The 12,487-nt window shown below is 54.6% G+C and overlaps 1 protein-coding gene across 2 annotated transcripts in view; it reads left to right on the plus strand.

The window, feature by feature from the left end:
* Positions 1 to 285: 285 nt before the first annotated feature.
* Septin9 (septin 9) overlaps positions 286 to 12,487 on the plus strand; it is a 166,867-nt gene continuing 154,665 nt past the window's right edge. Inside the window, exon 1 of one of the 2 annotated variants that reach the window (XM_016008561.3) lies at positions 286 to 454. In XM_016008561.3, coding sequence (XP_015864047.1) covers positions 436 to 454 — 19 coding nt within the window. In that variant the 5' untranslated portion in view covers positions 286 to 435. The remainder of the gene's footprint in view (positions 455 to 12,487) is intronic. The other variant, XM_076543812.1, reaches the window with a different exon arrangement.

The following is a 12,487-nucleotide window of genomic DNA, read 5'->3' on the forward strand; positions in this document are numbered from 1 at the left end:
CAGGCCCAAGGCGGCCTCCTTCTGGACGAGGACACGGAGGCCCAGGCCCATCGGGGCAGCCAGCGCGGCCGGCGTGGCACCGGTGGGTGGTGCTCAGCGCGGCTCACTAAGCCAGCGTCCAGTGCTCCCCACGCACTCCGCAGCTGTTCTGTGGTGGCCCGCGGGCCGCCCGGGTGCTTCTTCTTCCCGCCGGCCCCCGGAAAGTGGCGGTGAGTAACTTTCGGCTTCAGGGGGGTGTGGCGCGGGGCGCGGGGCGCGGGACGCACCTGCGTGGGGGCGCGGGGCGGGGCGGGGCGCGCACCTCGACGGGGCGGGGCGGCCGTGCTCCCGCCTCCCTCCCGCCCTCCGGCGGCGGCCGCGGATTAGCCACCTGGGAGCCCGCGCCCCGCGGCCTCGCCGCCACACTTCCCTGGGAGCGGCGGCCACGGCGGCACCATGAAGAAGACCAACTCAGGTGGGCGCCGCGCCCGGCGTGGGGAGGGTCGGCGTCGGGGACCTGCATGTGTCACCTGAGCGCTGGTGGCCGGAGTGGGCGAGGCCACCCAGGAACCAAGTCGGTCCGGTGGCTCAGACCTCGCGGGATGTTGTATCCCCAGGACAGTCTAGAGCCCCCGGCTGGATGGCCCCCTCCCACAGATGGGGGTCGTGGGGCGCTCCACGCGTGAGCTCTGCTCTCCACCCTCTAGGCTTAGACCCCCGGGCCGCCAGGGCCTGGAGGAGGCCGACATGCAAGGCTCTTGCGCTCTGCGCCGCTAGAGTTTCTTCTGATTTTGGCTTAGGGTCCCCTTCCGCTGTCCCGGACAGAGCTGGCTCACTCTAGAGTGTGAGGGGCTGTTCTGGAGGCGTCCTCTTCGCCCTGTTGGTGGAATGTTTGACTTACAGGTGGCACTTGAGGCACCCGGCTGCAGTCTGTTGGGTTGGTGGGGTGGGGCTGGATGGAGGGTCTGGACCAACCCCCAGCATCTCGTTTGGCAGTAACTCCTATTGGTCATTTGCCCAGTGGGGCACAGGAGGGTCTCCGAACGGGGCCACCCAAGAGGCCTGGGCCAGTCCTGGGTCTCAGGATGCCATGAGTGCTCTAGCATGCCAACGCCACTCTAGCGGGTAGAGTGTAGTGTGTGTGTGGGGGGGGTCCGCAGGGCTCTCCGCTCTCTTGCTCTGCGCTTCCATTTCACACACAGCCCACCTGAGGCTGGAGCTGGTTAAGGCAACCCTGCTCTCCACTCATTTTTCTGTGACCCAGGCCGGATCCTTTGTCCTCTTCCCCTAACCACACAAACCTCGTCTTCAGGTTCCTCTCCTAATCTATTTGGACAGGAAGCTTTCTGCTAAGAACCGGTGAATTCATTTAAGATAAGAGCTCTGAATCAGGAGACTGAGTTAGAGTTGAAGAGGTCATTTGGGCCATCCCCCTGCCTTGAGGTCATGCTCTGTTTCCTCCTGCTTTCCATATTCAGGAACCCAAATGACTTGACTTCATCTCAAAGAGGGTCATTTAGTGTCCCCTAAGAAATAATCTTCTGGGCCAGTAGCTCGTGGTTCTTAGCCGTTACCTTGGCCACTTGGCCCCCGGTCACTGGCTTATTTCAGGAGAACTTGTTGATGTGATGGTGGGGGAGGGAGGGGGCTTCCAGGTGGTATGTGCTCAGGTTTGGCACTGGGCCCCTCTCCCTCCCCAGCATGCTCCAGATGCTTGGAATGGTTGTGGGCATTGGGGCCCTTTCCCGGGTTCTCTGGCTGGCCTGGGGATGGCCAATGGCTGTGTTCTCGCCCGTGGCTCCTCACACTTCCTGACTGGTGGGTCTGGACACTGAGGTACCCGGGTCCTCCAGCTCACAGGCTTACTGCAAAACTCCAGAAAGCCACCCCCGCAAGTCTGGGTGGGGAGGGTAAGCCTGGAGTTTCTGGGGAGGGTGTTAAGACCAGTACTTGCCCTGCTCTCTCTCCTTTACCCACCCAACCCTGGCCAGGTGAATTTTTGTACAAAGATGAAACTTTCTGTGATAGCTGGGCAGAACTTAAGCTTACAGCCCCTAGGAAAGCGAGCGAGCTCCCTGTTTCCTTGTGTTTACCTAAAGGGGCAGGGCCCCTGGAGGATGGGCAGAGGGAGGGTCTGGACCACTTCCAGTTTGTTCCCTGCCTGGCAGTGTGCCAAGGGGTGCTTGGGTCACTGGGCTGCAGTTGTATGGGGTGAGGTGGTAGGGTTCAGCCCACACCAGTGTCCTCCGGGCTCCTGGAGTAGGGGCTGAGTGGGGTCTCTTGCCAAAGTCACATTGGCTCTAACAGCCATCGCCACAAGAGAGTCAAGTAAAGTAGCAAAGAATGTTAAAAATCTCTGCAGGATCTGAAAATCCAAGGGCAACCAGGAGAGTCTGCGCTTTTCCCATAGACTGAGTGGGATTACCGCTTCTAGACCTGTTCATGAACTTGAAGCGCATGGACTGGCTACCACGCTGTGGTCAGGGAGCTGCTGGGAGCATTCCTGGACCTCTCAAGAGGACCTGAGAAGCCTGTCTGGAGTGATCCCCAGCACCACGGGTTTATGTACAGCCACCAAATATGTTTTATGTGGCGGGCACCTGTAGTCAGGCCGGAGGGTACAGAAGCAGTGACAGGGACAAGCTCTTAGCTGGCAGGAACCTGCCTTGATGCTGGCGTGGGGTGGGGGAGATATGGGCAGGACACCAGCTCATTACCAACCCTCCCCCTCCCCCCCAAGCAGGACAGCACCCCTAGAAGGGAGGGGTGTGGTGTGGCTTTTGGAGTGTCTGAAATTGAGCCTGACCTCCAGGAATAAGGGGTCTGGGGAATAGAAAAGGTCTTCCCAGGTGGGGAAGCTGTAGGAAGCAGGGGCATTTGGGGGACCCTCTGGCAGCCCTATCAGAACCCCAGCTCTTCCTGAACACATCTTCCCTTTTGTTTCAGTGGCGGGCTGTAGCAGTGTGGCCCAGTGGTTAAAGGTGGGACCGTTAAGCTGTGAAGCTCTTGGGATTCGGTCCAGGTGCCGTGGGGACTGGGGTACGTCTCATTGTTAAACAGGGACAATGCTTGGTTGTGACAGTGATTTCCCACAGCAGCAGGTTCCAGAAGTACCTGCTCTAACTCTCTAGCTGCTACCCTAGGCATTATTGCCCTAAGCCATTAGGAGGGGCCAAGAGGTCATGTGCTACCTTTTGCAGGGGACCTTTTGAGGGCCTCCCTCCACTCCCCTCCACTCCATGGTTTGAAGGCCCCTCTGTGCTGGAGCTGGCTGCAGGCCGCTCCTTTCGTTTTCTGGGCTTCCGAACGTAGCTTCTCACAACCTGTGAGAGTCCTGGAATTCCCCTCAGTGCCCTTGGAGTTCTTAGAAATCTTTAGTGGCAGAGGCTGGGGGCTTAGCCAGGAGCCACCAGAATGGGCGAGTGTATTTCTGTGTGTGCTTTGGAATTGTCATGGGACTCCTATGGCTTTCAGGTGACTCTCAAAGCAGGTGGCTGGCTTTGCCAGCTCCACTGAGCAGGGATTCAGCCCTACGAGGTCCACAAGAAGGAGGGTTTCACCCCTGCCCAGCACTCTCAGGGGCTTTGGAAGGGCGCGGGATGCACCCTCTGAGGTCACTTCTGAGTAAGCTACCCACGTGTGGCATGCAGCGGACTGGGTGACAACATGCTTCTCTCTGCTCCTTCTGCATCTTGGGGCCTGCCCAGGCCACCTCTTGCCTCCTCATGGTCAAGCTTGTTTGCTCAGGTGTATCCAAGCGTCCTGGGCTGGAGAGGAAGTCGCCTCCTCCAGCAGCTAGCTAGTCTGTGGCTGTGTCCCACACTTGCCCAGCTCCTGAGGCCCCTAGTCCCAAGAGAGCTGACTGAGCACCAGTCAGGAGCCAGCCCTGCCCAGACCATTGGGGAGGTGAGAAGGCAAGTTCAGGCACGGTCAGCCATCTACCCCACGTGCCCCTGCTTCCTCCTCTCTCCAGCCTTCCACTCCCCAGCTCCTCACCATCAGAGAGTAGAGTACAATGTACCGGATGGCATATTCGATACCCATCTCTGCCTGAAACCTGTGGGACCTGCTGACACCGGGGTGGGTGCAGAGAGGACAGAGGGGGTTGCCTCTTAGGAGCAGCTGGCTTAGTTAGACAGCGGGCTGTCCATGTGCCTGAAGGGCTCAGGTGGGTGTCTGTAGGGAACCGTGGCAGGCACACTCCCCGCCTGAACACTCAGCTGCCTTTCTCAGATTGTCCTGTCCATCCCAGGCCGCCCGAGGCCCCACTGGCATGGAACCCCGGGAACCCGGAGGCAGCCATTTCCGCATGTTTGTCCGTGGGCAGTGTTGTGTGGGCTCTGCGATTTGCTAAAGATGGTTTTGATAAGAAAGGTCTAGCACAGACCAGCCCGGGGCCACGCCCCAAGGCACATGCTGAGTGGATCTCCCGGGATGTCAGGGGCACCGGAGAGAGACCCCGGGCCCAAGGAGTGTGAATGTTTGGCTAGGGAGAGAGGGGACTCATGCCCTATCTTAGGCTTGTTTGTTGGGGTTGTTACCTTGGAAACAGCTCAGCTCTTGGCTGCTGTAGAGATTTATGGGGGAATCACCAGAACCAGTGCCTGGTGAAGCCCTCTGGGGCCTGTGCAAAGACAAGAAGGACAGTTCTGAGTGATTCCTAGAGAGACCTCAGAGTCCTGACAGCAACTGCCACAGGTCATGTGATCCCAAAGTGCCAATTAAAAGAAGTCCGCCTTGGTGGGTATCAGCCCTCGTTGAAAGCCGTTGTAGTCAGGCACAGGGGTCATGTGGCAACCAGGCTTGCAGGGGGTCCAGTGTCTGGAGTGGGCTGGTCTCTGAAGACATAGCTTTGCTCTGGCTCCAGGAACTTTAGTTAGCCTTTCCAGAACAGCCCTTCTGAGCGTCGAGGGGCCCTGACTCCCCAAAGTTCCTGACCATCTCTGTTTTCCACGTGCTCTGTACCATTCACTCCAGAAGCGCCTGCTGGGTGCTGCTCAGCCCCAGGCTCCGTTCTGACGCTCCCCGGTGGCTCAGTAACAGCGCCCGAGGGTTGAGGGGCACTCTGTTCCCAGCCCAGTTTCTTGGTCTTATCTCGCCAGCCCTGCCCTGGGTCCGGGTCCGCTTGCAGCCAGCGGTGAAGATGACACCCAGCCACTCCAACCGGAGCGGGTGGCAGCCCCCCGGAGCCTGTTTGTCCGTGGCCTCTCACAGATCTGCAACAACCAAGCTTTGTTCAGGGACTGATCTGACCTGGTTCGCCGAAGCCTGACTTGGCAGCCCGGAGACCGCAGGACAGGAAACAGGAGACAGGGAAGCCAATCCCAGCTTCAGGTCACAGGGTGGCCCTTGGACCCAGACCTTCCCTGGCAGGGTCCCAAGTCACCAGTCAAACCCTGACCTTCAGTATCGCTTGGAATGCTGGTATAAGGGGTGGAGAAGGGCTCTCTGGAGCTGAGGTTCGCCACACCAACCCACCTGACCCTTGAGGATCCTGAGGAGAGGACCAGCAGGAATCCCAGCCTTCCCTGTGGCAGGTGCAGCTGCAGTCTGTCTGCCACAGTGGTCTCCTCCTCACCCCTCCCAGACCTTCAGTGATGCTGAGGCTGTGCGCACACTGATTCCCCCAGCACCACATCTGGAGCCAAGGGTGGGCCACAAGAGCAGAAGACGCCCTCGAGTGCTGTACCCAGGCTCCAGGGCCCCTCCAGGCCAGGCGTGTTGGGGCAGCCGCTGACTCAGGAGTAGTGGCAGCTGTGCCCGGGTTTGAGCTGAGTTCCAGGTGAGCGTGGTTACCAGGAAGGGCTGGGCACGGGTGAGCTGGCGGGCTGCCCGGGCCTTGTGCTGAGATCAGTGGGACCTGCATCCTGAGGGCCTCCTTTCACAGTGCTCTTTGTGAGAGGATCAGATCCCAGCAGGGGGATAAGGCTCCTGTAACCCAAGCTGCTTGTAAGTGGGTTACATCCAAAGCTTGTCATCCTCCGGCGTGCTAGGGACGTGGCCACTCGTCACAGAGGGGTCTGGGAGAGTCATCTGTAAAACTCTCCAATAATTCTGTATCTTCGGCTCTGTGGAGTAGAGTGGGTAGGTATTGCTGAGGGGTTCTGGGTCATATGGACACTGCAAGGTGTCGGAAGAACAATGCCCAAATGCACCACAGGCCTGGACGGAAGGGTTGGTGACTTCTCGCCAGCACTGGCATCACACTGCTCCCCGCTTTCCAAGGTGTGGTAAAACCTCAGCTATGCTGGGTGAGTCACTCTGGATGGCAGGGCTTCCTGTTGGCTGTGGGTCAGTCTTGACTGCCGGACCCCGACATTAACTTTTTATTTCATTTTTCTTGGAAATGCTTTCTGAAATAGACCATGTTATCTATTATGTTTTATTTTGCCGTTGTTGCCTGTGGTTGATTTTTGTGCTGTGGACTTTTCTTTGAACAATGAAACAGGAAATTGAATGGGAAACTTAAAACCCTATGGGTTGTAACACTCTATGCTCCTTTCCCTGCCTGTTCCCACATGTGTGAAATGTATCGTTTAATTATCTGAGGTGTAGCACATGCTTTCAGGGTTGCATGTCTCTGTCACGCCGCTCCTTCCCTCCGCAGGCATTCAGATAGCCGGGGTGACTCAAAGCCATCCCCCTAACGGCTCTTCAGAGTAGACGTCCCATGTCTGACTGCTCCTCACTGGCTTCCCTCACAGACTCTCACACTGATCCCCTCCACAGTGATGTGTGACCCTTGGAGGGTGCAGAGCTGGGCTGCACCCATGTTTATGGTACGGGTGCTTCTAGCCGTCTTCGGGACTGGCTTTAATTCCGTTTCCTTCCGTGAACTCATCCCCTTGCCTCGGCCTTCTGCCTGCTGGAATTTCAGCTGTGAGCCCCCTTGGTAGGCTCTGGCGTCTGCAGCTGTCCCTGGACACCTTCTTTTTTCCTTTTCCTCCTCCTCTTCTGTTTGTTTAACTTTTTGTTTTGTTTGAGACAGGGCCTCACGTAGCCCAGGCTTCATATGGCCTTGAACTCCTAATCCTCTTGACTCCACCTGCTGAGTGTTGGGATTACAGGTGTGCGCCGTTTGCCACGCTCTGGAGTTTGTTTCTCCAGGTAAATTGTAGTGCCCGTTTGCCTCCTGGATGCCCTTCTCTGTCCTGGCGCTTTTTGCACGCATGTCCATTTCTCAGGTAGTTAATGGTGACTCTTTTGCCATTTTTGTGGCGGTCTCCAAAGCCACACAAGGGTCATCAGTACAGCATTTCACTAAGGTAGACAGAAAGTTCCCCGCACTGTCAACCTGCCAAGTGACCCCCACGCTGGCTTGGTGCTGGACAGCTGTCCACTGTCCTGATTCCCTGCCGGGACTGGCCATGAGGCTGGGTGCAGTGTGGCTTTTCCATCCCTGTCACCTCATTCATCCCTGTGGGTCATCTGTCCTCCAGGAAGTGACTCTGCTTTCTTTGACCAGTCTGAGCCCAGGCCTGGAGATAGAGTAACGGCTGTAGGTGACAGACAACACCACTTGACAGCCAGTCATCTGCTGGCTGGTTACTTTGCAGTGACACCTTCTGGAACCTTCATTCCTGCCCCCCCCCCCCCAGTTGGTGATGGCTTTCTGGCCTTTCCTGCACGTTAACTGGCCTCGGTCTTCCTCTCGTCCTCCTGGTCCGTGCTCCCAGGGCCTCTCTACACGAGGTCCTCCTCCTCTCTATGTGGAATCCCTGTGTTGTAATCCAATGACCCCAAGGTGAAGCGAAACTGCATGTCAGTTACCTTCCTGTTGCCGTGACAACATGCCTAACAAAAGCAACCTCAGAAGGGAAGGCTTTGCATTGGCACACTCACAGCCTGAGCGTCCAGTCGGTTTGCATTGGCACACTCACAGCCTGAGGGTCCAGTCCGTCATAGCAGTCACGATGGCGGGAACTCGGAGCAGCGGCCACACTTTCCTTTTTGTGCAATAGAACTCCAGCCCTTTGGACTGTGCTGCCCACATTCAGGGTGGATCTTTGTTCTTCAGTTAAACTTCTCTGAAAATGCCGACTTAGACGCAGGCAGGGCGCCGGCAGGGCGGAGGTGTGTCTCCCGGTGAGTCCAAGTCCAATCAAGGTGATGATGAAGACCCAGACTCTCTCCGGTGACTTGGGCAGCCACACATGGCTCTTCTATGGTGTGGCCAGCAGTGTCTGATCTGGTAAATCTCCTCAATACCCAGGGTTTTCTCCTGTGTCCATTAGCCTTCCCAGTGGACCCTTGTCAGTTGGCTGTGGTCCTTGGGTATGTGCATTGTTCATAAGCATGTGCTATTCCAAATATCCAGGAGGGGATTCGTAATGAAAGGTTTAATTGTGTGTGTGTGTGTGTGTGTGTGTGTGTGTGTGTGTGTGTGTGTGTATGCATGTGTGTATGCATGTGTGTGCATGAGTGAGGAAGAGGGAGGAGAGAAAGAATAAAAATGTGCATGGACATCATCAAGGGCAAAGGTGAACCTCAGGTGTTATTTCTCAGGTGGTATGTTGGCTATTCTGGTCAACTTGACTGCATCTGAAATTAACTAAAACCCAAGCAGCTGGGCACTCCTGTGAGGGACTTTTCTTAACTAAATCATTTGAAATGGAAATACTCACTTTTCATCCAGATCTTTTGAGGCAGGAAAATCCACCTTTAGTCTGGGCCACACCTTCTTCCCGGCAGCCTGTGTAAAGGACATGGAAGGAGGAAGCTCTCCGCCTGCTCCCCCTCCCTCTTGCTGGCAAGTCCATTCCTTCACTGGCATTACAGCCTACTTCTTCAGGATTCTGCTGTATACAAAACACCAGCTCAGACATCCAGCCTCATGGACTGAACAACTCCTGGATTCTTGGACCTTCCATTGGGAGACAGCCATTGCTGGACAAGCTGGACCACAGCCTCTGTAAGCCATTCTAATAAATACCCCCCCCCTTTTTTTTCCTTTTTGTTTTTTCAAGACAGGGTTTCTCTGTGTAGCCCTGGCCATTCTGGAACTCACTCTGTAACCAGGCTGGCCTCGAACTCAGAGATCCACTTGCCTCTGCCTCCTGAGTGCTGGGAATAAAGGCATGCACCACCACATTTGGCTTTTATTTTTTTTATTTTTGGTAAATTTCCTTTCAGTATGTATAGCTTTATTCTGTAATTTTTTTCCTCTAGAGAACCCTAATACAAGTGGTTGTTTTTCAAAGATCTTTAAAATTTATTTTTAATTAATTAATTTATTTATTTTGGTTTTTCGAGACAGCATTTCTCTGTGTATCCCTGGCAGTCCTAGAACTCTGTAGACCAGGATGGCCTCGAACTTAGAGATTTGCCTGCCTCTGCTCCTGAGTGTTGAGATTAAAGGTGTGCGCCACCAGTGCCTGGCTTTATTATTTTTAATTGTGTGTGCTTACATCTGTCTCTCTGTGTGTTAGTACATATAAGTGTACAACAGAGGCCGGAGAGGCCAGATCCCCCCAGCTAGAGTTACAGATGGTTGTGAGCCATCTAGTGTGGGGGCTGGGAACCATACTTGGGTCCTCCGCAAGGGCAGCAAGCCCTCCTAGCCACTGAGTCATCCCTCCAGCCCTTGATTTGTTTTTTGAGACAGGTTCTCTCACTGGCCTAAGACTTGCTAATTAGGCTGGCCATTGAGCCCCAGGGATCCTCGTGATTCTGCTTCCCTGGTGCTGGGATTTCAATGGGTGCTGCCATCTAAACTCAGGTGCTCTTACTTCTGTGTCAAGCAGTCGACCAACTAACTGTGCCATCTCCCCAGCCAGCCCCCGGGAACGCTTTTCAGTATAGATGATGGACAGAACTGAAAAGCCCAACAGGAAACAGAATCCAAACTGTGTGCTTAAATGCTTAAAGCATTCTCTTTTAGATTTATCTGGTTTATTTTATGTCCATGAGGGTTTGGTCTGCATTGCGGGAGCTCCTGGTGCTCTCAGAGGTCAGAAGAGCACTGGATCCCCTGGAACGAGAGTTGTAGGTGGTGTGAGTCTGTACAGGGAATGGAACCCTGGTCCTCTGGAAGAGCAGCCAGTGCTCTTCTTAACCACCGAGCCATTTTTAAGCAATTCTTAAAAGGTAGGATTTACAAGGACTGGGGTTCATGAAGTCCAGTGCCCGAGCGCCCCACCCCTCCCGCCCTTCAGTTCCCTCCTCAGCACACAGTAGCAGTAAAAATACTGGGAGAGTTTACAGTTTGCTGTTCTGTTTATTTGTTTAGCCCTGAGACGAGTCCCACTCTGTATTACTGGTTGGTTTAGAGTTCTGTGTGGACCCCCTGCCTCTGCCTGCTGAGCGCAGGGATCACGGCTCTTTAGACTGTGCCTTTGAAACAGCTATTAAGTATCAGAAGTAGCCTGGACTCTAGAAGAGTATCAGTTAACCTGTCACCTCTCCAAAGTAACATTTTGTGACTTTCTTTTGGCTCTGCTTCTTTACCAAGACCTGTTTGATTTTCTATGTAGAGAACAGAAAGTTAATCTTTCTGAGTGGCCAGAATTTCTTTCCTTCTCCCCTTCCTCCTCCCTCCCTTTCTCCCCTCTCCTTCCCCTCCATCTTTTCAGTGGGGGTTGAGACAGACTCTTTATAGTCCAGGCTGGACTGGAATTTTAAGATTTTCAACCTTGTGTCCCAAGGCCAGGGTTTACCACCATGTCAGATTGAAATTTTATTTATTTTGGTGGCTGAGAATCCTACAAAAGGAGAAGAGTTGGTGAAGTGGGGTGTGTGTGTGTGTGTGTGTGTGTGTGTGTGTGTGTGTGTGTGTGTGCATGCTCCTGCCTGTGGGTGTGCGTGCACTTGGGACTGGAGGCCAGAGGTCAACCTCAGCCACCATCTGCCTTGTTTTTTGAGGCAGTCTCTCATTGGCCTGAATTCACCCATTCATCTAGACTGGCGGGTCAGTGAGTCCAGGCTCCTCCTCTCTCCATCTCCCCGCATACCAGCTGCACACCAGTTGACTTTTTATGTGGGTGCCGCAGATCTGAACTCGGGTCCCTGTGGTTGTGCCGCAAGCGCCTCACCAGCCGAGCTGTCTCCCCAGGCCCGAGTGCAGATTTACAGAGAGTCAGTAATAGGTACAGTTTTCCTGCTCTGTCCTGGCAGCGTGATTCCAGTCAAGAGTCAGCCGCACGTGAGAAGTTTATAACCATCAGATCCACCCCGACCTGCCCTTCTGATCAGAGTTACGTCTCTGACTCAGGCTGCAGAACAGAACCCTCAGTGTATAGTGTCTCCCCTATTGGGATGGTTTCTCCAAGACCGCTCCTGGCTCTCAGCATTTCAAATCCTGCCCCTCCCTGCTGCCCACGGGTTTCTGGCAGCGAGAGCCGCAGAACATGATGGTGTCTGTGATTTTGGATCATGTACTGGAGGTGGAACTGGATCTGGAGAGGGAGAGAGAATTCCTGGACTCCGTTTCTGCCTCGGGATGCTGAGCTGCACATGGAAACGACTGGGTACCCCATAAACACAACAGAGCAGTGCCAAGTGGACTAGCCTCCTGCTGAGGGGCTCCTGCTACTGCTTCCACTCAGAGCTCAGTGGGAGGAAGTTCTGACACCAGGTTTCAGGGCCCACGCTCAGCTGTGGGGGGCTTGAACAAAAGGAGCTCCTGCAGTGGGAGCCAAAGCCACCAGGGGGACAGAACTTGTTGCTGGGAATACCTTTCAAGGCGGAGAAGGGGAGAAACTTCCCGGCTGCCCCCTGTACCCATCACCTCCCAGGCTCTCTCTGGTTGAGCCCAGCTTAAAGCCAGCAGCCCGGGGAGCCCTGTCCCTGTAGTCTGTAAGAGATCAGCTTGGCCACAGCAAGGAGAGCCTGGAGGGCTGAGGAAGGGTGAGTCTAGGAGACCAGAACAGGGTGTATGAAGAAAAGCTCTGTCCTCCTGCCCCCCATACACCTGTACCCCAGCATCGCTTCCCTGGCGTTTGAAAAGCAGGATGGCCTGTTTCTGGCCACCTCACCCCCTCAGCCACCACTTCCTTTCTCCCCATCCATTGCTCTGTGTGGAAATGTAAAGCTATAAGCTTGGACCCCTGTCTGTGGACGGAGTTGTCCTCTCTGTCTTAGTCACCACTCTATTGCTGTGAAAAGATGCCATGGCCACGGCAACTCTTTTTAAAACTTTTTTTTTTTTACTTATTTTTATTTTATGTGCATCTGTGTTTTGCCCACATGTATGTTTGTGTGAGGGTGTCAAGTCCCTTTGCTGTGGGATGGTCTGCATGTCAAATCTGTTGCTCTGATTGGTTAATAAATAAAACACTGATTGGCCAGTGGCCAGGCAGGAAGTATAGGCGGGACTAACAGAGAGGAGAAATAAAAGAACAGGAAAGCAGAAGAAGTCACTGCCAGCCGTCGCCAGGACAAGCAGCATGTGAAGATGCTGGTAAGCCACAAGTCACGTGGCAAGGTATAGATTTATGGAAATGGATTAATTTAAGATATAAGAACAGTTAGCAAGAAGCCTGCCACGGCCATACAGTTTGTAACCAATATA

The sequence above is a fragment of the Peromyscus maniculatus genome, chromosome 8, assembly GCF_049852395.1.
Source record: "Peromyscus maniculatus bairdii isolate BWxNUB_F1_BW_parent chromosome 8, HU_Pman_BW_mat_3.1, whole genome shotgun sequence".
Taxonomy (NCBI): Eukaryota; Metazoa; Chordata; class Mammalia; order Rodentia; family Cricetidae; genus Peromyscus; species Peromyscus maniculatus.